Raw genomic sequence first — 24,360 nt, 5'->3', positions numbered from 1 at the left:
GCATGCTAAGTTCTACTTTATCTTAAATATTTTAACATTTGTTTTGATTGTGATTCCAAGCCTGTTAAACTTTCTATTACATGTAATATACCTTGTAAAGCTGCACTTGGACATGTGTATCCTCCTGAAGATTTGAATCTGTAGCGTCATGCTCTGTTTTCGTTATGACACCGAGCCGTAAAACGATTTCCACATTTTGTAGTGTTATAACATGGAAATGAACATCATTGAAGTGGGATTTATTTAGTGGAAATTATTTACAAAAAGCTGTAATTGCATTTGTTATTCTCCCCTCTTTGGGTTTAAGGAAGCAAGCCATCACCATCACCACCTCATAATGTGGGAGCGCATTCTACTTACTCCTTTGCACAAAATCACTGACCACAAGGACATCGAGTTTAACCCAGACAGCGATGAGACTTGACCTTAATGTCCATTTGCTTACTAGTGCACAGCAAGAAGCCACGACTTGTGATCATAACGTGATCGTTATCCCCAGCCACCACATGGTCTTTGTGAAAATAAGATGCTACACTGTTCTACTGTAAGAACAGAGCTCAGGGCTTCAAACACCAAAATAATTGTTGTCTCAGAAGTTGCTGCCTTTTACAATAGACGTGATATCCAAAGCCTTTGCTGAAGACATGATCCAACAAATCTTTCAAGTGAAAGAGGTATTTTAAACAGACGTATACAGTACATAGGAACCAGCCCAGATAGTTAAAGAACAAAGCTTGAACAAACATAAAATATATTAAGGTTTAGGCTTTCAGAGTAAATTACAAGCCTTTACAAAGAGTTTTGGAGACAGGTGTTTAAAGAGGCAGAGGGGAAATAAGCAACAGGTGCTTTTGATGCGTGAAAAAGACTAACTCAAGCATGAGGGATTGAGACCTCTGGTGGACAGGCGAGAACTTTTGGTTCAAAAACCTATTTCTGACTGATTTCAACTGCTTACAAAGAAACATCAGTCATCCATGTATAATATTAATATGGCTTAAGACTTATTAATTCTGAACATAAAAGTTGTCCAAACATAGTAAGAGGATATTGGACAAAAAAATATCCATAAAAACTGTTGTAGTTTCTTGCCATAAATGATCAACATTGGTGTTCCGATGAAAGATGAAGACGTTCTAATGTTTGTCAACGGTTGATACAACAAAAGTGTTGTAGGCATTTTTGAAGTGGAAAGGCAATGACAGAAAGGTTTTTTTTCTTTGTTAGACAACACTGAATTTACTGTTCATTAATATTCATATATGTAATACTACTACTACTACTCATTCATTCATTCATCTTCTACCGCTTATTCGAACTACCTCGGCATCAACCATCTCAGGCATCATCGGGCATCAAGGCAGGATACACCCTGGACGGAGTGCCAACCCATCGCAGGGCACACACACACTCTCATTCACTCACGCAATCACACACTAGGGACAATTTTTCCAGAGATGCCAATCCACCTACCATGCATGTCTTTGGACCAGGGGAGGAAACCGGAGTACCCGGAGGAAACCCCCAAGGCACGGGGAAAACATGCAAACTCCACACACACAAGGCGGGAATCAAACCACGACCCTGGAGGTGTGAGGCGAACGTGCTAACCACTACTACTACTACTAAGTGTGTGAATGTATATAACACTTGGCAACATGGTTGACAATTAGGAACCGATGTACAAAATCAAAAGATTTAACAATAGATCTTTAGGAACTAAAGTAAAATGTAAAGCACAGATCTTGCTAGGCAGCAAGTGTAGCTTGAATGGTTTAGATTAACCATTATTATATTATTTTAGATAATATAATAGGTTATGACCTGCTAAACTGACATTATGAGCTAAAGGACTGAGCTGCAGCATAAATTAGATGTGTTTTAGAGTTTTAGTGTTTTAGACAAACAGTTTCCGTTCTTTGTTTAGACAATATAATTAATCCAAATTTGTTTGTTTAATTATGTGCAAGGGCCCAACTGTATTATGTGTGAAACCAAATGAAACTGATTTTCTAATCAGAAAGTATCAACATCACTTTCATTCCAAATCTGAAAAATCCAAAACAGAAAGAGATCCACGATCAGAGGGATGTAGTAGTTCATTGACGTCCTATTATCAGACTTAAATCAGACTCAAATCTGACTGATCTTAAATCTGAAATGCATTATTCTGTATATCAGAGCAAAACCAGATCATGATGCTGCTTTCCGCATGAGTTTCTGTAGACTAGGTTCTGGATGTCAGGAAGTAGAAAGTGAAAATAAAGCTATGCTGCATTTAGTAATGACTATGAATTGTTTATTAACATTAGCTGAATTAATAAGGAAAGTAAAAAATAATTAGAAATGCATGTCTGGAGCCACCGACTGGTTAATTAATACGAATACTAGTTTGTATTAATATAATTACGCAGAAGTCCCAGCAACTTGAAGTTGCTAACCAAGAGGATATCATTTACACATCAGTACATCACTAACACAAGACGATAAAATGGGTGACAGAATGACCTGGTGTTAAGTAGGTTGTTTTTTTTTTTTAGATTTTTGTTTCTGTTTTCTGTAGCTTCAAAGACTGGGAGGTGAACTTCCTGTACCAGATATTGTGAAGTTTATTAGCAGTGACATATACATTATTAGTAATTAATTCGCTTCAATATTGCTCGTATTCAATTCTAATCATCACAACTCTAATATGGGGTACTGGATTTTATGTTGTCTTATATATAACAATATACTATTATATGAATAGAACATATTTTTTATTAGCTATAGCTGTTACCAAATAACTGACAGAGAAAGTTAACAAAAAGGATTTTTAATTCATATCAACAGTGAATTAGAAGTCACAAAAAACACAGAAAAAAATAACACAAAAACACTTTCAAAAATCATTAAAACCTTTCAAAAGAACAATGGAAACAGTCATTTACTGTCTTATCTGTTAAAAAGGCATTTAGAATAAAACAAAACTTCATGATGCCTCACAGCAAAACGGCTGCTTTATACAAAGCTCACATTGTAATACACAAAAATAATAATAATAATATTAATAATAGACATGGGGCATTCATTTATCTCCCCTGACCGAAAGCAAAATAAGGCAAAAACAAATAATGCATCATTTAACAAATTAGCAAAAAGGTTCAGTTTTCAGCATGCAGGCTTATGGTTTACATTTAAGCTATGGATGGAAAAAAGGTCAAAAGGCTGGAAATGTACAGAATGCTGACTAACTACTAGGCAGATAACATGAAAATATTAAATACGGTAAAAAAAAAAAAAAAAAACACAATCCTACTGGATGGATGAATAGCTACATACAAACACTGGAGGGTGCTAGAGAGTCAGGAAATGAATCAGGAAGTAGCTCTACATGTTCACTTGAAGGTCTGGAAGCATCGGAGCGCTGCAGACACTTGATGCTACTGTTTGTCTGATGTATCTCATGCTATATAAAAGTAACTTTGAGTTGCAAGTCTGATTGCATACTTAAGGTTTTGTGAGAGAAAGTGAATGGGGACAGTTGGTGGTGTTTGGAAACCATGCCATGATCCATACACCCATGGATGCATTTCATTATTTACAGTATTAGAGGTACTTACAGTAAGGTCTTCATGCCTTAGACACCCTTCAAAATACGATCGTCCTGAGTTTGTAAAGGTTGTCTGTTAACTTTTCTCTCATTCTCTGAGCACCATATCCAGACTGGACTGTTTCGTCCAGCATCATTTCAATAGTTTGGCCCTTTAACGAAAGGGTCCCTTCTTAAAACTGCACTATAACACATGGATGGATGACACACACCTGGTGGCCCAGGTTCTCCCGGATATCCCCTCTTTCCTCCTTCCCCATCACGCCCAGGCGAGCCGGATGTGCCCGGATGACCAGGTTTTCCGATACCTGGGGGACCCGCTGGACCTTGAAAGTGAGAAAACATTTTTTACTGCAAGTCAATGCCATGATATTTTTCAATTCTAGTTAATATAGCATATCGCACAGTAAAAGCATCGGTGATCTAAACTGAATAAAGTTTTAAGTTATTTATTTAGCTTTTTTCATTCAAAGTGAAAGCAGTCCTTGTACTGCTTCCACATGGTCTAATGTAATTTATAGTTATATTAATTTCATTCCAGTTTATGCTTTAAGCAAAATTCATACATACTAAACAAATAAAGATTATTTTAAACTACTATTTTAGTAAAATCTTATTGTTCTAATTTCCATCTTAAATATATATATATATATATATATATATATATATATATATATATATATATATATATATATATATATATATTTAAAACATAGTCATGGTGCACCTGGAAGTCCTGGTTGACCTGGGTCTCCAATTCCTGATCGTCCTTGATTTCCTTTTTCACCCTTTTCTCCTGGATCACCTGTAAAACCCCCCCAAAAAAAATTTATCAGGGGCAAAAAACCATTTGTCAATATAGGCTTGTGCAATATATTTTTGTATGTAATGTAAAATGTCTTTATCTCAGAATATATTCACAATTATTTTGAGGTAAACCAAATGATTATTATCATTTTTAGTAGTAGTAGTTTTTTCTTTTTTAAAGTCCTTATCACAATGTGTGTGTGTATATATACAGTATATATATATATATGTGTGTGTGCGTGTGTGTGTGTGTGTGTGTGTGTGTGTGTATGTGTATATAATAATAAAATACCTGTTTAAACCTATGAATTAAAGGCAAAGTATTCTTAACAGCTAAGCTTTGACACTAGTGGAGAGACATTTTCCCAGGACCACCAGTGAGCTACAGTTGGGCCCTTGACCAAGATTCTTAACCTTCAACTGTTCCAGGGTCATTGTACAATGTCTCAGCTTGCAATGTTACCCCAGCTTCCTTTCTATCAGTAAACTGAGTGTTGGCCTGGGAAAACCCTTCACGTTGTCAAATTTGGATATTTTCTACTACTGTATATTTAGTTCTTAAAACATTCCTGAACTGAAACTTATGTCTTATTTGGAACATACATTTGGAACATTGTCTACTGCTGGAAACCAACACAGATGCCAAATGAAGAACTTTTTTAGAGTTTAAACTGGGGAATGAATTATCATTTTGATTTTCAGCCTCATCAAAATCAGTCTCGGTTCCATCACGTATTTAAAAACAAGCTTTATCAATGTCTCTTTACATGGCTGATACTCTGATTAATTAATGAGTTCATGTTTGTTTTGTGGGGGGCACGGGGGCTTAGTGGTTAGCACGTTTGCCTCACACCTCCAGGGTCGGGGTTCGATTCCCGCCTCCGCCTTGTGTGTGGAGTTTTCATGTTCTCCCCGTGCCTCGGGGGTTTCCTCCGGGTACTCCGGTTTCCTCCCCCGTCCAAAGACATGCATGGTAGGTTGATTGGCATCTCTGGAAAATTGTCCCTAGTGTGTGTTTGCGTGAGTGAATGAGAGTGTGTGTGTGCCCTGTGATGGGTTGGCACCCCGTCCAGGGTGTATCCTGCCTTGATGCCCGAAGACGCCTGAGATAGGCACAGGCTCCCCGTGACCCGAGGTAGTTCGGATAAGCGGTAGAAGATGAATGAATGAATGAATGTTTGTCTTGTCTTCCTTGGCCTAGCCTTGTTACCTTTCATGCCAGGAATACCAGGCCGTCCAGGTAAACCTCGATGTCCCTGCAATCCGTGTGATCCTGGTGCTCCAGGAAAACCTCTGGAACCCTGGAGACCTATTGGCCCTGCTGGCCCAGGAGGTCCCGGCCTTGTGTGGCAGTGTGTGCAACTTCTCTGTTGACTTTGTTGGTTATTAAGAAGAAGTGAGGGAATCTCTGCTGCAAATCAAAGAATTGTCTGCCATTAGGCAAGGCAAATGAAACCAGAACTGACAGTTACATTCGATTTTTTCTGCTGTTCATACTTAGCAGGTGACAACTAGCTTATGACACTTATACTGTTGTCACTTGTGTGTGTGCTGTAAATGCATCCAAAAGCATCTTAGTTTATAGCAACTAATTGCACTCAAGCCAATTGTGTCACGTCAGATGTCATCACGTCAGATGTCATTGTGTCAATGTGCCATGCATGTAAAGAGAAGATGTATGGGCCCCTGTTGGACTACAAGTGTCCCGAAACCTTTGCACCCCATGTGAAAAAATGCAATATATTTAGTGTTTACAATCCAACCATAATTTCAAGGATATGCCACACATACCTACCAGTAACACACAAAGCTTGATATGAAGCCACACCAAAGCATGTTTTCCAATTTTTATAACATTTTTATGTATGTTACTGGTATGTTCACTATTAATCATAACACATTCAAGTCTCGTGGTTTAAGGTACAGGTGTGATTTGAACTGTTGGAATAAAATTCTGAAACAAAATGTATGCCACAGAGAACACGAACATGTATTACGATACACAAAATGTATTTGTAGCCCATTTTATCAACCAGTAAAATATCAGCTTAAAATGTACCATATGCTATTTTGATAACATTATCATTAAAAGGACAAGTATCTGAATGGTTCGTGTTATCATGAATACTCACATCGAAGGACCTCTCTGCATATCTGCTGAATGCGTTCCTCTGACATTTCTCTCCCCTACAAGAATATAGTTCACAACAAAACTTAAAAAACTAATCACTTTTAGAAATTCCTGAAAAATTCATATCATGCTATTAGTCTTTTTACACAAATTGTTCTGTACATGTCATAATATTAGCCACTATTTTTATGATCATGGATAAAATTGTAGTGTTTGAACTTGGAGCCTTGGCATATGGTAATGCTCGATCTTAGGACAAGACGGGTCTGAATAAACCACTTCTCTGTGGATTGTGAAAGTTTCCCCTACTGTTGTCCTGCTCCACCTAATCAAAGCAAATGCTTTCATTTATGCATAGATAAGAACAACCGACCTACACCAAGCAAATTCAGCCTTCATGTAGTATTACGTAACACTTTTCTCTGGTTTATCAGCTCACTCTATCTCACGTTTACAGTACATACAAAACTCGGCTGCCAGAATGTTAACCTCCAATAAAAAATCTGCCCACATCACCCCTATATTATTTGATCTTCACTGGCTGCCAGTCTCATCACGCATAAAATATAAAATCATACTGCTCACTTATAAGGCACTAAATGATCTTTCCCCCCCCTATCTTTCCGATCTTCTCTCATCCTATGTACCTTCACGATCACTTCGGTCTTCAAATTCTGAACTTCTTTGTATTCCTAGGTACCGTTTATCCTCTGCAGGTGGCAGATCCTTTTCTGTCATTGCTCCAACACTATGGAACTCCCTACCCATTGCACTCAGAACCATCACCACTTTGTCTGAATTTAAATCAAGGCTTAAGACCCACCTTTTCAACCTTCACTACCAGTAAATGGATATATATTAGGAGTCCTTAATTTTTCTGAAATGTGGTGTATGTACTGTGTACTATGTAGAGTCCTATCTCTTGTACTGTATCACCTTTGATTATAGGTCATTGGACTAGTCAGAGTACAAGCCTAGTCCGAGTACAACCCTCGTGGGATCATGTCTAGGGCTCAAAGGTTACTAAATATGGATCCAAATATATTCTTGCTTCTTATTGGCTGACAGTTGGACTTATACTATTCCCATTATCCAATTCCCAAATTTATATATAATAGTTAGTTCTCTTGAAGTCAGCATTAAACAACATCTATTCTTAAGTGTCCATGATGAAAGGTCATCCATGAAGCAAAAGAGTCTGTTCACAACCTGGTTTCTTTGTGTGACTTGCACAAGGGTGAAACCCTTCCTCCTTCCTTTTTGGACCCAGATGTAGCCATGGCTGAAGGCTGTAAATGCCCTTTGATGGATTTTGTTTACATATCTTTGTAGACTGGATCCCTTGTTCTCTATATCTAGACTTGCTGCAAGTGTGAATCATTGTATGATTACTATTTCCTCCCAGATGTGCAAGTCAAAGCAGTCCCTGTAACATGTGCAGGGTGGCAGACGATCATGGCAGAGTCTGTATCTTTCTCATCTGTGACCTGATAAAGCTCAAATGTTAATTTAATGTGAACCCTGTACAGACATTTGGTAAACTTCTTGACACTTGGTGAACACTGACTTGGTGAACACTGACACAGGATCTGTGGATCCTGAATAATCTGAAAAACATTTAATGGTGTGTTCAGAACCAAAAGAATTTCCTTTTTATTTTTACTACAGCCTGCGAGTTTCATCTTGTTATATGGTAGCATTAATTAGTAGCAGGGGCACGGTGGCTTAGTGGTTAGCACGTTCGCCTCACACCTCCAGGGTCGGGGTTCGATTCCCGCCTCCACCTTGTGTGTGTGGAGTCTGCATGTTTTCCCCGTGCCTCGGGGGTTTCCTCCGGGTACTCCGGTTTCCTCCCCCGGTCCAAAGACATGCATGGTAGGATTGCGTGAGTGAATGAGAGTGTGTGTGTGCCCTGCGATGGGTTGGCACTCCGTCCAGGGTGTATCCTGCCTTGATGCCCAATGACACCTGAGATAGGCACAGGCTCCCCAGTTCGCATAAGCGGTAGAAGATGAGTGAGAGTGAGAGAGTAATTAGTAGCATTAACCTATTGTGTAGTGTACAAAAGTGCTTTGAAGTCTCTATCAATAAATATTAATATTAATTACATTAATACTGAATCTTTAGGTTGCAGACCAAGGATAGCATCAGTCTAAAATTCTGTTGGGAGGACATTTTTTAAAATATATGTAAACAAACTGGGGAAAGTGCTAGTTTTTTAACCCTTTTCTAACCCTAGGTTTTGACCCGTGGTTTAAAGGCAGTTAGTGATACTGTTCGGCCAAGTTCTTTCTACCACCAAGGAGACAGAACAGAGAAAAGTCTTGATTTATGTCTACCCTCGTACCGTGAATGATGGTGGGACCCGTCAAGCATTGCTAGATCTGAGGGAGTATGGTGCAGTGCGAGGAGTGATAAAAGATTTGAGGTAGAAGGGTGCCAGTCCATTTCTGGCTTTGGTTTCAATCTGATGCATGTAGCTACCAGACGCCAGTACCAGAAGGGTTACATTTTAATGGTTACCTGTTACCCCAAGCTATGACAGCACAGCACAATTAATGCACCTGGCTGTCAAGAATCTAATCTAATCTAATCCTACATCTTTGGACCTACGTAAATCTACGTTTATTTGGATCTAAAAAAGGAAATCATCTTTGTAAAGAATCTACAATAGGTACAAAATCTCAGGATGCCTTGACGTTCCAAGAGCCTTTTGGACAGTTTTAATATCTGATGTCATGGACAAGATTTGGCTTTGGCTTGATGCTTTCACCACAGTGGACTGTCCCAAAAATAGAACCTCATCTGTCAAGAGATGACACATGAATGGCTTACGCTTTAGCCATGAAATCATGCATTCTCAGACCACCTCTAGATTTCCCATCAACTGTCATCAACATCATTTTTATTTAATGTTAATGAATCGGAAATAATGCAAGATCTTGAATATTCAGGATCTTGAACATTTTCTTTCTTTATTTTAAAATGTTCAAAGTGATAAAACATTGTTTATTTTATTGTAGATTGGTTTAATGTTTAAACTTTTATCCACTATATATGTAATGAGTAACATAGCTGAATCCGCCGAAAGGCTGCTGCTGATGCTGCCAAAAACTCATGAATAATTCGGAAGAAAATGTGGGATCTTCTTCTCTTACTCCTTAGTCAGGCCATCAAAAGCAGATGTGAAAATCTCTTGATGTCCATAGGCTTCAGGCATACAGTAATAATGGCAGCCTTTCTGTTTGCATTTGATCAGAATTCACTTCATCAGAATGTTTGCAGTTATTGAAAGTTTCTGGGTGTTCCACCCCTGGGTGTTGTGGTTCGATCTTTAGGTAGGTTTATGCCAACAGGAAATGCACAAACAAACAAAGAGGCGCTTTTGTTCCAGTTTCAACAAGGGCCCTCACACATGCGCTTCTCATATGCAATGTATTGGTTGTTGAGAATATCAGAAGTCAGCTGGTCTTGTAGTTAGAAATCTATTCCCGGGCATGCCAGTGTGACAGCGGCTCTACAGTTAAGGATTCCTTCTGTTGGCAAAGCTCACAGTTTGAAGCAGGCTGTAAATCATCAGGCCTTGTCTCTATGAAAGCTACCATGAAAATATTTCATAACTCTCTCTGATATGCTCTGGGGCAGAACAAATAAAATGGAGAACAGACCATTTTGCCGTCTCTCGTGCAATCGGTCCGCCCTCTAATCACTAGATGAATGCTGCCTCTGGGTCATTCTTTCAAAGAGAACAAAAGAAGTTAAGCCTGGTCATCCTTCCCCTTAAAGATGGCAAGAAGCCTTGTCTCCAGCAGCATGTGATAAACTGAGAGGGACCCTGGAATTCAGTAGGGTAGTGCTCCACTTGTGGGAGTCTGCTAATCTAAGAAAGGAATCATGCTGTGTCGTGGCTGATTCTCATTGTTTTGTGAGCAAACTGATGGCTCTGGGGAAGACTCTTCCAAATTCCATTTTCTGACACTGAGCTGAGAGCATGCCTTCAGAGCTTGTAAAGAGATTACTGGAGTTACTTCATGAATGCAGTGTTGGCTGGAATAGGTATTGAGGTTGACACTTTATTTGAAAAATCAGATCTAATCGTGTTTTTTTTGACTAGTGGATCTATTTGGATCATTACATTTACATTTACAGCATTTAGCAGACGCCCTTATCCAGAGCAACTTACATTTTTATACAACTGAGCAATTGAGGGCTAAGGGCCTTGCTCAGGGCCTTCTGATTGGTAGCCCAACACCTTAACCACTAGGCAACCACATCCCCCTCGTGTTGGTGGGGTATGTTGGTGGTCAATGATCAATGTTGGTGGGCACCTGTTTGATTAGCTGTTCAAAGTTAGCTGCTTTATTTACTGCAGGCATGGCGTCTTTTGGAAGAGTGTGGATGATGGTCTTTGTTAAAAACATTTAGTTAAGACTATTTGATACTACTGAACTGTTGCAAGTTGTACGACCTGAGCTAGAAGAGGTTCTATAGTTTACTGTACACCCACACAGGACAGAGAACTTCAGTCTTATTTCCTAGCAGCGTTACTGTTGCTTTCCTCATTACACAACATTAATGCAATATTATTGCTTTAAATGTTTGCTTGAAGCAATTCAGAAATATATGTAATACTTACAGGTCGTCCTGCAGGTCCAGGTAGTCCAGGTTGTCCAGTGTCCCCGCTGTGTCCTCTGGACCCAGGAGTACCTGGCTGTCCTGTTTGCCCTGGCTGTCCTTGGTGGCCTATTTGTCCCCTCTGGCCAGGCTCTCCTGTTGTCCCTTTCTGACATGCACACAAGCACAGCCTCAGCAAAATAAAATAGTCTGAAAGTTTACAAAAGGTCATCCAACATTGCTCGTCTTTTAAGATTTTGTAGATTTTTATTTGACTCAGACCCATAAAGCATGTTGTATCACCTTATGCACAAGAAATAGAATATCTGGACCAATATCAGTGTTGTATAAAGTACTAGAAAGCAATACTTGAGTAAAAGTACAAATATCGTACTAGAAAAAGACTTTGGTAGAAGTGAAAGTTACCTTTTAGAATATTACTCAACTAAAAGTCTTAAAGTATCTGATATATACTGTACTTAAGTATCAAAAGTCATTTTCTGATATTTAATGTACTTAAGTATTTGAAGTAAAAGTAAAAAGTAAAATTTCAGTGATTTTCGGTAGGCATAAGAGGCACTTCATCCGGTAGGAAGAATCTTTCATTCCAATGTACAAAAACATTTCTTGCAAATACGGCCTCGGGTGTATAACGTTATCTTCTTCACCCTGTTCACCGAGTTCACCACTATCATCGGGGTGGTCGTCTACGACAGGGGTGGTCACCCCGCGGCTCCCGAGCCGCATGCGGCTCTTTGCCTGGTTTCATGCGGCTCTTACGTTCGTATCGAAGTTTGTATTTGTGTCTTTTTAATATACGTGTTCGCTTCGCTTGAGTTCAATACGGTATGTTTGAAACGCGCATGTGAGCGGGATGAAAATACCTCAAAGTTTCCCAGTAGGAGCAAGATCATTTGAGTAAACAATTTGTGACAAGTTCGCTCTTAAAATGGCAGGGGGAAATAAAGGTGATGTTCATATGTGCCCATGTGTATGATGCGGCTCTTTGCGGTAACACAGTAAAAAATGTGGCTCTTGGTCTCTGACTGGTTTGGCCACCCCTGGTCTACGATAACGGGCGGTCCTCCAGTAGGTGCTTCCATGGCGGTTTCAGTTGTGCTTCCGCCTCCTTTAGCAACATTACACTGAAATAGAGCGTGCGGAGCGTAATGCAGTCTAGAAGCAGTGATTCGCCAAACCTCCCTTATTGCAGTCGCACACATTTCTTCTGATTTTATTTTGTAGTAACGAGTAACGAAGACGCTTAGTGGAAATATAGCGGAGTAAAAGTATACATTTTATCTAGGAAATGTAGTGGAGTAAAAGTGAAAGTTGACATAAATTTAAATAGCGAAGTAAAGTACAGATACGTGACATTTCTACTTAAGTACAGTAACGAAGTATTTGTACTCCGTTACATTACAACACTGACCAATATACATGTCCCTCTTTTTGACTCTTTCAAGAAACAGCATAGCTGAAGGCCTGTAGGTCAGATATGGTGCTAACTATGCACAATGAGAGATGTTTATGTTTAAGTATGTTTAAAATGTCTTTTTTTTTATGTGCATACAAATATGAACTCACCTCTCCTTTTTGTCCTGTCAGCCCAGTTAAACCCTGGTCAAGAATAGAGGTGTGAGTCAGAAGTCATGTAGCCAAGAACCATAAGCAGCGCCAGTGTTTGCTTTGCTGCATCTCTGGTTACAACGAGCTATTAAAGTCATTATGTGACATATCAAACTTGTTTTCTCAAACCTACCTGCTTTACTTACATCAAACCAATTGGGCTTTAGAACTTTTCTCACAATTTAAAAGCAGACTAGCTACATTTACTGAAAGGCCCAAGGCTAAGGGCTGTAACCTCTTTAAACCCTTCTTAGGACACAGCCCTCTAATTACCAGTAATTACCAGACTGGTAATTTTCTTGTTACTGGAATCTAGGAGTACTTTGTTTGTGATATTATCAGTAATTAACAAATTAATATATTCACAACCAAGGTTTTCTCATGGCTCATGTCACTTTTGTTGATGGAAGTATACAGTACTAGTGAAGCCATCACATACTGATAATGTTCATGTTTTATTATATGAATTATATTTTTTATAGCTCTAGCTGTGACCGAGCTGGTCTAAAACCTACACAGACACGCTCAACTTCATTTGTACAACTCTTCACTCACACTGCAATTTTGGCACATCCCTTTTTAATGCTGCTACAATTTGCTGTTTTATTTTTACATCTACAGTATAGCATCTTAAATTGCACTTTAACTCAACTACAGAACTCCATACTGGTGCGCTGCTTTGTGTACACTATTGTATAATGCGTACACTTTATTTAATAAATTCATAGTTTTGTGCTGTTTTAGGTAGCACCATGGTCCTGAAGGTATGTTGTTTCATTTCACTGTGTGCTCCATCAGCTATGTATGGTTGAAATGACAATAAAAGCTACTTGACTTGACTTAACCACATAAATGCAGAACATTCCACATATAAAAGAGTAGCCATTAAGAACAAGCATAGGTGTGAAATATCAAGCTTACATTTTGACCGGGATTTCCTGCATCTCCTTTGTCACCTTTCAGCCCCTGTTGATTTGTAAAGAAAGAATATTTCAAATGATAAATACAATCTATAACTACTACTACTTCTCCTTCTTTCGGCTTTTCCCGTTACTCCGCCCCACCTCCAGCTTGAACTCCTGTGTCTGACCTACAGCACATCTCAGTGCTGTCATACTCCTCTCATACATATCCTGAACTACTTTTACATACTTCACTGCCACTCCTGACTTTCTCATACAGTACCATAGCTCCTCTCTCGGTACCCTGTTGGTACCCTAAATCCACAAAGTCGCAGTGCAGCTCCTTCTGACCATCTCTGTACTTCTTTCTGGGCATGAAGCCATGCTGCTGCTCACAGATATCCGCTTCCTTTCTTAGCCTAGCTTCCACTTCCCATAGCTTCATTGTGTGGCTCATCAACTTTATACCTCTGTAGTTGTTACATTTCCTCACATCACCCTTGTTTTAAAGATCGGCACTATATGTTCGGGAGCTCAGTGGTTAAGGTGTTCGACTACTGATCGGAAGGTCATTGGTTCGAATCCCAGGTCCACCAAGCTGCCACTGCTGGGCCCCTGAGCAAGGCCCTTAACCCTCAATTGCTCAGGTGTATAAACTGAAATAAAAATGGATAAGAGTGTCTGCTAAATGCTGTAAATGTAAATGTATAACACTTCTCCTCCATTCCTCAGGCATCTTCTCACTCTCTAAAAATGTTGAACAATCTAGATGGAAACTCCACTGCTACCTCTTCTAGACACTTCCACACCTCTACATGAATGTCATCTGGACCAACATCCTTTCCACTCGTGATTCTCCTCAGAGCCTAACTCGCCTCATCCTTTCTAAACTTTCCTATTTCTTGCTCTAAAATATTCACTTCCTCCCCCTTCTTTCTCTCTCTTTTTCCTTTTTCATCAGCTCCTCAAAATACTCCTTAAATTTTTTCTGCACACTCTCCTTGTCAGTACCTTTCCAATTCTATCTTTAATGATCTGTTGTACATCCTTTCCATCTCTATGTCTCTGTCTCAGTAATCTGCACAAGTCCTTTTCACCTTCCCTTGTGTCTAACCTGGCATACAACACTCTGTGCTGCGATTCCTTGAATCCAGTTTACTTTCCTCTGTCCTTTCTACATCCCACTTCTATTTAGCGAGCCTCATCCTCTGAATGCTGCCCTGTATTTCCTCGTTCCTTCACCATGATTCCTTATCTTCTTTTCTCCTTCCGGATGACACACTTAGAACCCTCCTACAGAACCTGTCTCCCTGATCACTTCTGCTGTAGTTTCCCAGTCATCTGGAAGCTGTTCCTGACCACCCAAAGCCTGTCTCAGCTTCTGTCTGAATTTCTCACAACATTCTTCCTTTTTTCAACTTCCACCATTTGGTCTTCTATTCTATCTTTCCTCTCCTCTTCTTCCTGACCACCAGAGACATCCTACACATCACCAACCGATGCTGCCTGGCTACACTCTCTCCTGCCAACACTTTGCAGTCATTAATCTCTCTCAGATTGCCTCGTCTACATAGAATGTAGTCTACCTGCATACTCCTACCTCTACTCTTATATGTGATTCTATGTTCCACTCTCTTCTGCAAATAAGTGTTAACTACAGCCATTTCCATCCACTTAGCAAAGTCCACTAGTCACAATCTGTCCTTCAATCTTCCTTTCCCTAATACCAAACCTGCATATCACCTCCTTATCACCTCTGTTCCATCACCAACATGCCTATTGAAGTCTGCACCACTCTCACCCATCAGGGAATATGCTCCATCACCTCATCACTCCAGAATCACTCCTTCTCTCCTTTCATCCTACTTGTGACATTTAAACATCACCCCTTCAATATCTAACTTTAAACTGATTACTGTGTTTGACCATCTTTTCACCTCTAAAACATCCCTCACAAACTCATCCTTCAGTATCACTCCGACCCCTTTTCTCTTCCGATCCACACCATAATAAAACAGTTTGTATCCTCCTCCAATACTACGTACTGTACTTTGCTCCCCTTCCACCTGGTCTCCTGCAAACACAGTACTGTATATCTACCTTCTTCTCTCCATCATGTCCGCCAGCTCTCTACCTTCTCCTGTTATTGTAGCAAAGTTGAGTCCCTATTCTTAGACCTATACTCCTGCCTTACATCTTCTCTCTCTGCCTACAAACCCTTCTCCCTCCTCTCCTTCCTTGAACAACAGCCCAATTTCCGTGAATGGAATTCACATTGACGACACGTGTGTTTATATCTGTCACGTTTCACGCCAAATGTCCTTAAAGTCAGTTTGGAATTGAAGGGTTAAAAATTTCAAAACACAAAAAAATTCAGAAAATGTGTAATTGCATAGACAGTTTGTAGAAAAAATTAATAATAAATTTAAACCGGTATACATACCTCTACCCCTTTTGCACCTTGGGTTCCTATTTCCCCCTGGCAAAAGAAAAAAAAAAGATGCTAAGAAGATAAGGCTAGCATGAGCTAGTGAATAAGGGTAACATTCTCACATTCAACACATACAGTAATCGCCCATTCAACACAACATAATCGCATTCTGACAACGCAGTCGCAACTCTCTCATTACAGTTTTCTCATTCCAGTTTCAAATTATGTTTAACGTAAAGGAAAATGAACATGCTCACTGTAAAACATAACCTTCAGAAGTAACCAGGGTGGCTTAATGTTGACTTATTTTGTGTGCAAATTTGGTATTGACAATACGTGCATGTAATTATAACTTAACTCTAAATGTGGCCGAATGCTCATGAAGAGCTAGTCACTGAGACTTTTGCAGTATCGACTTTATTGACATTTATGAGAAGTTGATGGGTAAGATGGGCACTCAGATGTTTCACAGACAAATGGAGAACAACTTTGAGAACAACAGCTGATCTGTACAAAATAATCCTTTTGTAAAATGTGCAAAAAAAATATAATAAACTGTATTTTATTTTTTTTTGGTTGACTGCAGCTCTTATAACATTTAAATTAGCACATGTCACAGAAGCCATGTTGAATGTACTGTATTTCCTCATTAGAAGAGAGGAAACCTTCCTAAATCCTGTAGCTGGCAATTATGTGCTTTGCGTGGGGTTGCCAGATCCCCTAGTAAAACCAAAACCGGTTAACCGGCAGAATTTTAAAATCTCAGTTTCTCCGAACAGGAATTTTACCAAGGTCTTGAATTGGGCTTTAATTATTATGGATTTTGTCAGAAATAAAACAAAAAAAAGATCTATTAATGTATTAAAAAGCTGCATCTGGCAACACAGTTGGTGCTAATTTACACCTGTGTATGGCAGGTGAGCAAATGCACGTGCGTCGCTAATTTAATGTGAAATTCAACTTGTCAACTAGTTTTCTAAGCAGTTTTGTTTTAGTTTTTTTAGTACCAAATATTTTTACCAAAAAAAAAAAAGGGAAAATAAAGCCTAGACCGCCATCTGTTGCAAATGAAAACATCAGGTGTTTTGATACAGGTAAGATTAAAGGTACATTTGTCACTGAACTTGAACGCAAAAATGGAGTTTGAAAATACATTTTACAATTTTTATACTCCGTCCTTTCTTAAGTGAATGTGTATAAAGTTTGAATAACACTTTGTGCGTTCTCCGTGCAGTTTCTTATCCAGTTTCGTATATTAGCGTATAATTGCGGTCTAATTGGCTTTAAAACGGGCGCGAGCACATAGTTCATATGGCCCACGAGCGCCATTTTAACTGACAAGTCAACTTTATAAGTCGCTACGCTACGTTATGCTACGCTAAACTATGCTATGCTACGCTAAACTATGCTATGCTACGCTAAACTATGCTATGCTACGCTAAACTATGCTATGCTACGCTAAACTATGCTATGCTACGCTAAACTATGCTATGCTACGCTAAACTATGCTATGCTACGCTAAACTATGCTATGCTACGCTAAACTATGCTATGCTACGCTAAACTATGCTATGCTACGCTAAACTATGCTATGCTACGCTAAACTATGCTATGCTACGCTAAACTATGCTATGCTACGCTAAACTATGCTATGCTACGCTAAACTATGCTATGCTACGCTAAACTATGCTATGCTACGCTAAACTATGCTATGCTACGCTAAACTATGCTATGCTACGCTAAACTATGCTATGCTACGCTAAACTATGCTATGCTACGCTACATTTACCAATGGAAAAGGATGAAACGGTAGCTGTTCTTAATAAAGCGGCTCTTCTACAGATTTATACCTAACAATTGTTACTTACAAGTTCGTTTAATTTTACGGCTTTATGAAGTCAGTACCATTAAGACTTTAGTTGTTAGTTGATATGCTGACATTTTTTCTAAGAAATTGTTGGCTAGCCGAAGAATTGGTAAGTAAACTGTCAGGGTTTGTTTTAGTGAAATGTTTGTGTTTACTATAAAGGAAACAACTCAAGTTTTGAAAAAAACATTATTTTTAAACATTTATGTACTTTGTTAATGATTTTGCAAAGGCCACGAATCTGTGACGAGCTTCTCAATTTAAACTGTGCTCTTAGTTTCTGTTTGTTTATATCTGAGGTAACTTCCAGAATGTTCTGTAGTTAATGAAATTAACATGTTTTGTTTTACATTAATTCCCTAAAGAATTAACTCATTAAAAAAAGTGACACTAGGACATATCAACTTGCAGTATGTTGTCACACTAATGCACAAAATGACAGTATACCTTAGGATTAATAATAAAGATAACAATCAACCTCGTTGAACTGGGGTTTAAATCGAGGGTTCGAGGAAGTGGGAGTCTTGAGCACTTCAGTTCTGTGAGCACAGGAGGAGTCCAATGCTAGCAGTCCCATTAACAGAGCAAAATAAACTGTTTCATGATGTTCCCGCTTAATACTAAGCATAACCACTGCATGATCAATGCATCCCTGATTAAAATGAAACTTGGATACAGTATTTAGATATTCACAAGACTTTCAAACAATATTTGAAAGTCATTTTCCTGTGTAGTTATTCATACCTTAGATCCCTTTACACCAGGCATTCCAGGATATCCTGTCTCTCCTGGGTTCCCTGCTTGTCCGGGTTGGCCCTTAATTCATTTTTAAGAAAATGAATTTGCTTATTATTTTACTTGTATAAATATCCTTCAAATCTATGATGTTATTAATGTATTAAGTAGTGTTTTACCTGCTGACCAGGTAGCCCTGCTTGACCCGGCACTCCGTTGTCTCCTTTACTGCCCTAATGTTGAAATGAATGAGTAGACGGTATGCGGATAAACAATAAGTAACAGTGAACTAAAGTTTGCCAGAATTGTACAGGTTGCTGCCTGATATTAACGTTCCTGAAGTCTAGAACTGTTGTGTGGTCAGTACATAACACTAGCTTGAGCCCCTACATTCTCGTTTCTGCAGTAAGACTCTGTAGATTTACTCTATAAAGTGATTATGTATAATAGGAAGTATGGGTGTATGTAGGTGTAGACACATAATCTATATTTCAAAGAACTTCTATTCGACACAGATGAATTGAAGAGGGCTTTGGCTGAATTATTGTTGTTAAAAAAAAAAAAAAAAAAAGGCTGTTCTGAATATTGCAGCAATTACAGAGTGTGTAATATGAGGTTTAAACCATGCAATATAACCTTAGGCCCTGGTATTCCAGGTGAACCAGGTATTCCAGGCAAACCCATCTCCCCCTGTAAAAAAAAAAACAAAAAACCTTAGTTTACGTTTTTGGAGGACGTTTACGGACTCTTATAAACCCATGAAACTCTGGTGTAGTCACTTACGTTGTCCCCCGATGTGCCTTTTGCTCCCTTTGCTCCAGGTAATCCTGCCTCCCCCTGAACAATAAAATGCAAATACAATGCACATGAATTTGATGCACTGTTTTACTTTATAGGTACAACATCCATAGTATGCAAATTTAAATGTTTATATTTCATCACTGGTCACTTTATTAGCACCTGTTAATTCACACACATTCCTCCGGTTATACAGCAAATGCGTGAAAATGTACATATATGTGGTCAAGAGCTTTACTTGATGTTGATATCAAATATCAGAATGTGAGGAGAAATGTGTGATCTCAGTGACTTTTACTGTACACAAAAACTTGACAAGTTAAAAGTTCAGGCTGTGTTTTTAAATCTTGATTTGTCCCATTTCAGTAAAGCTGTTTTGTTCTGACATAATTGCAACATATAATGGCTGCAGATTTGCAAACTGTGCAATCTTTCGTTGTACCACAGGATCTGGTGGCCATCAGAATACACTGAACTCTGTCATGTTTATCAAACTAGTTTAAGATGCTTTGTGACGTTCTAATGCTGGAAGTAGCTATTCTAAAACGGGTGAACTGTGACTATACAGCTGTTCATGTGCTCAGCAACAATACTCCTAAAGACGCACTGTGGCATTCAAACCAAGGCTTGATTTGTATTAAGAGGTCCAATATGTGTATAAAGTAAACCACACCACCAGCAGCCTGAACTGTTGATGCAAGGCAGGCTGGGTCTAATGGAGTCTTGCTGTTGATGCCAAATTCTTACTCCATCATCTGCATGTTGCAACAGAAAATGAGATTTATTTTTCATTTTTTTTCTAATCTTAAACTGCCCAATTGATTCCTGTTCTTGGCTGATGGCAGTGAAACCTGATGCTGTCTTTTGTTTTTATATCCCATCTTCCACAAGTTTTGACGGCGTCTGTAGCTTTTCTGCTCACCATGCATGTACCATGGACCATTCTCATTAAGAAGATATTTCTGCCTGCTAAACTGCGGCTTCCATGGATTATTATTTTTTGTAAACTTTAGAAAATCACATTAGATCAGCAGTTCTGAATACTCAAACCAGCTTGCCTGGCACCAACGACCCTACCACATTCCAAATCCAGATGCTCCCATTTTTATAATGATTTCTATCTGCATGAGTTTATGCATGGTGTTGCTGTTGCCAACTAATTGATTAATTGGATTATTTCATGAAGGGTCAGGTGTTTTACTGTAATATACTGTCTTGTGTAAAGATTCACAACGTTTGTTTCTACAGTCTCTTTGGTAATATTTTTACATGATAGTGGTTGATCCCCCTACAGTAGGTGTTTCAAACATACTGTTATAGGACAGAACCTACCTGCTAAAAAGGAGATAAAAATAGTAATTCTGCCATTAAAATGATATAATAATCTGAGTTAGTCTTGAAGAAGATAAGTGAGTTGAAGAAAAAAAGAAAACGAGCTACTTGCAAAATGCGGTACGATGTATTGTTTTACTAGCAAGTTAAATATATTTACATGTAATCCCTATGAGGCGATTTCCTAAATAAGTCTATTGCATTGTGGAAAAAATGTTGAAATGTTTATGGTGGGGTATATTGGGCACTAAAGAAAAACCATCATTCGTCAGCTGGGTTGTGAATTGCAGCATGTTCATCTTATTTTGTAGTACAGTTTATTTGCACATTCACGATTTACCTTTCAGGTTATTGCTAATTAACTCATTTAAGAGGAGTAGTTCATGTTATAGGCCTGCTTAACTGTTTTATTTATTTATTTGACACGTCTGTTCGACAGTTTTAATAGAACAATAATTATGGGGGGGATATGTGTACTTGGAGATGCAGTCTTTGTTGTGGCTCACCAGAAACCGAACGTCAACGGCACAGCTATTCATACAGTTTATTTCCTAAAAGGAAAATGGAAATATCACACTGGTGATAAGGACTCTGGTGTCAGCTATGCATCCATCACTGCATAGTTATGCACCAGTTCAGTTTTTCAATGCAGTCAAAGACCAAATTGCATGTAAAGACTTGCCATGTCAGTAAGGTATATAGAGATTAAGGCACAACCAGTTCAAGGGTGTATGTCATGTTAAGTGCTGAGGACCAGAGATTACTTTAACTGCTCTGTTACACACAGATTATTCTAATTCACATAAAAGCAATGTACTTACAGTATATGAACCTAAGAACTACTAACAGTCTACTTGCATGCAAATGAACGCACGGACGCCAAACATTATACAGATACTTCAGAGGGAAATGCAATCAAGGCAATTGGCCAGCTAAAGCCAGACAGTGTAAAGCTTCTAAAAATTTCATCTGCTATGCCAAATTGTCACTCATGCAAGAAAGATGCCTGCACAGCAGACTCCTGGCAAAGACTCATCCCTCAGCAAATAGCACAGCCTACAAACAAAGGATTATCAGAAAGTCATCAGTTATCTTGCACATGATCGGCTGAGAAAGGTTCAGCAGGAGATCAATGGCATATAGAATATGGTCCTCACAACACAAAGTTAGACATACTGTGTGAATGTTATAATCACCCAACATTGATTGTCATGACCTCACTGATGCAATGGTTTTCTCCCAGCTTGACCTCACTGCCAGTTACCAGCAACCTCAGATCCACCATGACAGCATTCTCCATTTTTCTCAATTTAGACAATTTAAATGTTAGCCTCTCTTCTGTTGCCAACATACTCCTGAATTTCCCAAATTCAACAATGTCTGGTGTCCCAAGATGCTTTCAAAGCTATGTTCTAATGGCTGAAAGACAATGGTCTGACTCAACAGAAAAGTGAGTTAAATTAACACACATCTTGAGTTTCTTGGCTTCATTTCCCCAACAGATGAGAGTTCAGCTGGCATAAAAAGTCAAGCAGCAATCCGAAGGATCTGCATAAAACCAGAAGCCTTGTACTGCACTGTGATTCATAGAACACATTTCTACCTTCAGTGCACCTCACTGACACCTGATGAAACATGATGGATGGCTGGATTGATGGTACTGTTGTGTCATGTCTTTGATCCAAAGTAAAACACAAAATTGGATTCTAGTCCTATAGGCCATTCGCTCTCAGGCAGACACAAATCATTGCACAAGCTTTGCACTCAGTGATGTATTGAAAAATGCTACTCCTAGACAGAACACACATTTCTAGTCACAGACCGAAGTTGTGAACTCTTACATTTGTACTTGAATGAAGCTCACATGTAATTCCCCCATTTAACAACAAGCCACTTGACCTGATCTGGAATAATCCTTAGTCAAAGCTACCACTCAGGATTGAAAATGGGGGATATGGACTTCAACATCATTTTGTATTTCAGGAAGGGAGCTGACAACCTGGATGAAGACACAGGCCTCAAAGTCTGCCAAAGGATACGGCATCCTTGTCGCACAGGATGCTACACCCAGGGCCATGACGAGACAAGACTTAAAGATGCAGATATTCACAGACACAAGTCCGTGACCATATCCAGAAGAACAATCGTCACACTGTCAAAGAAGGTACAATGCTTGCTGACACTTTCATGGTTTACAAACAATTTATAGTTAGCATGCTGTTTTTTAACAGTGTTTTAATTCCAGGTTCTAGAATGGTCTCCACTACAATGTGCCCAGGAAAGCCATCAAGACACAAGGAAGTCTCTCTAGCCTGGACTGCTTGGAGAAAAGGTAAGCTCCAAACATAAACCATCAAGCAAAGATCCTTTTTAAGCTCTATCTAGAATGTCAGGCTAACACAACTTCCCTGAACAAACCATTTAAGATGTCTTCCGGGCAACTTGTCACAATGTTGTCTAAAGTCGGTTCCATTCAGGTGAATATCTGTTAGTCATCATAGATGAATTCTTTATCTTTCTCAAACCATTCCTGATCAATTGTTGCAGTGTGGCAGGGTGCGGTATGGTACAATTCTGATGCTCATATGCCCATTTTAGTCACTTTCATTGGTGTAGAGGGGTCAGTATGGGCATTTTGGCCAGTCTACGTGGCTAGGCAGCCCCATAACTAACAAACTGCAATTCACTGTGTGTTCTACCACCCGTCGTAGCCAGCATTAATGTTTCAGACAATGTGGGCTAGCCTGCGCTACCCACATGCGTCAGTGAGCCTTGGGCGCCCATGACCCTGTTCCTGGTTAACTGGCTGTCTTTCCTTAGACCACTTTTGGTAGGTATTGGCCACTGCATATAGAACACTACTCAAGACCTGTTATTTTAGAGATGCCAGAAACTAGTCGACTAGAAATTACAATTTGGTCCTTGTCAGAGTTGCTAAGATGCGTACGCTTGCCCATTTTATTTTTTTTTTCTGCTTCCAGTATCTATGAGAACTGACTGTTCACTTGATGTCCCACCCTATAATGGTTGCCCTTGTAAAGAGATCAAATCAATCTCATTCTCTTTTGCTGTCAGTGGTTGTAATGTTATGACAATTCGATGCATATTTCTGGGGGGACTTTACTGGTCGGTTTACTGGTTAATTTGCAAAAAAATAAAGGTGGCATAATCTGTATCCCTACAGTACATGAACATCTGTACATATTAGGATGGGACTAAAATACCAAAGATATTGACTACTGTATTGAATAGAATCTTACATTTGTCATATTTTCTTTAAAAGCTGAGCAAGTACATAAGGTGCAAGAAAAGGTTGCACAAGAAGCAAAAATTTGCATTTTAAAAACATTTAAAAAAGGCAGAAATGAGGTAATCACCCAGTTGTATCCTGTGATTAATCAGTTTAGCCAATCACTTCAGTGTGTCCACAGGCGCAAACAACAGAACAATGTTTCCTAGTCATTCTTGTTGTTGTTGAGTAATTAATGGTTCTCGCTTTAGCGTGATATCAAGTATGGGGGGG

General features: G+C 39.0%; 1 protein-coding gene across 3 annotated transcripts in view; it reads right to left on the bottom strand.

Moving 5' to 3' along the window:
- Positions 1-2,799: 2,799 nt before the first annotated feature.
- col21a1 (collagen, type XXI, alpha 1) overlaps positions 2,800-24,360 on the bottom strand; it is a 42,965-nt gene continuing 21,404 nt past the window's right edge. For 2 of the 3 annotated variants that reach the window (XM_060871888.1, XM_060871889.1), the window contains 12 exons: positions 19,491-19,544; positions 19,344-19,397; positions 18,887-18,940; positions 18,717-18,788; positions 16,119-16,154; positions 13,695-13,739; positions 12,732-12,764; positions 11,167-11,313; positions 6,532-6,586; positions 5,610-5,810; positions 4,320-4,397; positions 2,800-3,918 (listed from right to left, as the gene is read on the bottom strand). In XM_060871888.1, coding sequence (XP_060727871.1) covers positions 3,731-3,918; positions 4,320-4,397; positions 5,610-5,810; positions 6,532-6,586; positions 11,167-11,313; positions 12,732-12,764; positions 13,695-13,739; positions 16,119-16,154; positions 18,717-18,788; positions 18,887-18,940; positions 19,344-19,397; positions 19,491-19,544 — 1,017 coding nt within the window. In that variant the 3' untranslated portion in view covers positions 2,800-3,730. Of the gene's footprint in view, positions 3,919-4,319; positions 4,398-5,609; positions 5,811-6,531; positions 6,587-11,166; positions 11,314-12,731; positions 12,765-13,694; positions 13,740-16,118; positions 16,155-18,716; positions 18,789-18,886; positions 18,941-19,343; positions 19,398-19,490; positions 19,545-24,360 lie in introns of those variants that run through there. The other variant, XM_060871890.1, reaches the window with a different exon arrangement.

Source organism: Tachysurus vachellii, chromosome 6 (assembly GCF_030014155.1).
Source record: "Tachysurus vachellii isolate PV-2020 chromosome 6, HZAU_Pvac_v1, whole genome shotgun sequence".
Classification (NCBI taxonomy): domain Eukaryota; kingdom Metazoa; phylum Chordata; class Actinopteri; order Siluriformes; family Bagridae; genus Tachysurus; species Tachysurus vachellii.
This window is presented reverse-complemented; position numbering and strand designations above follow the sequence as displayed.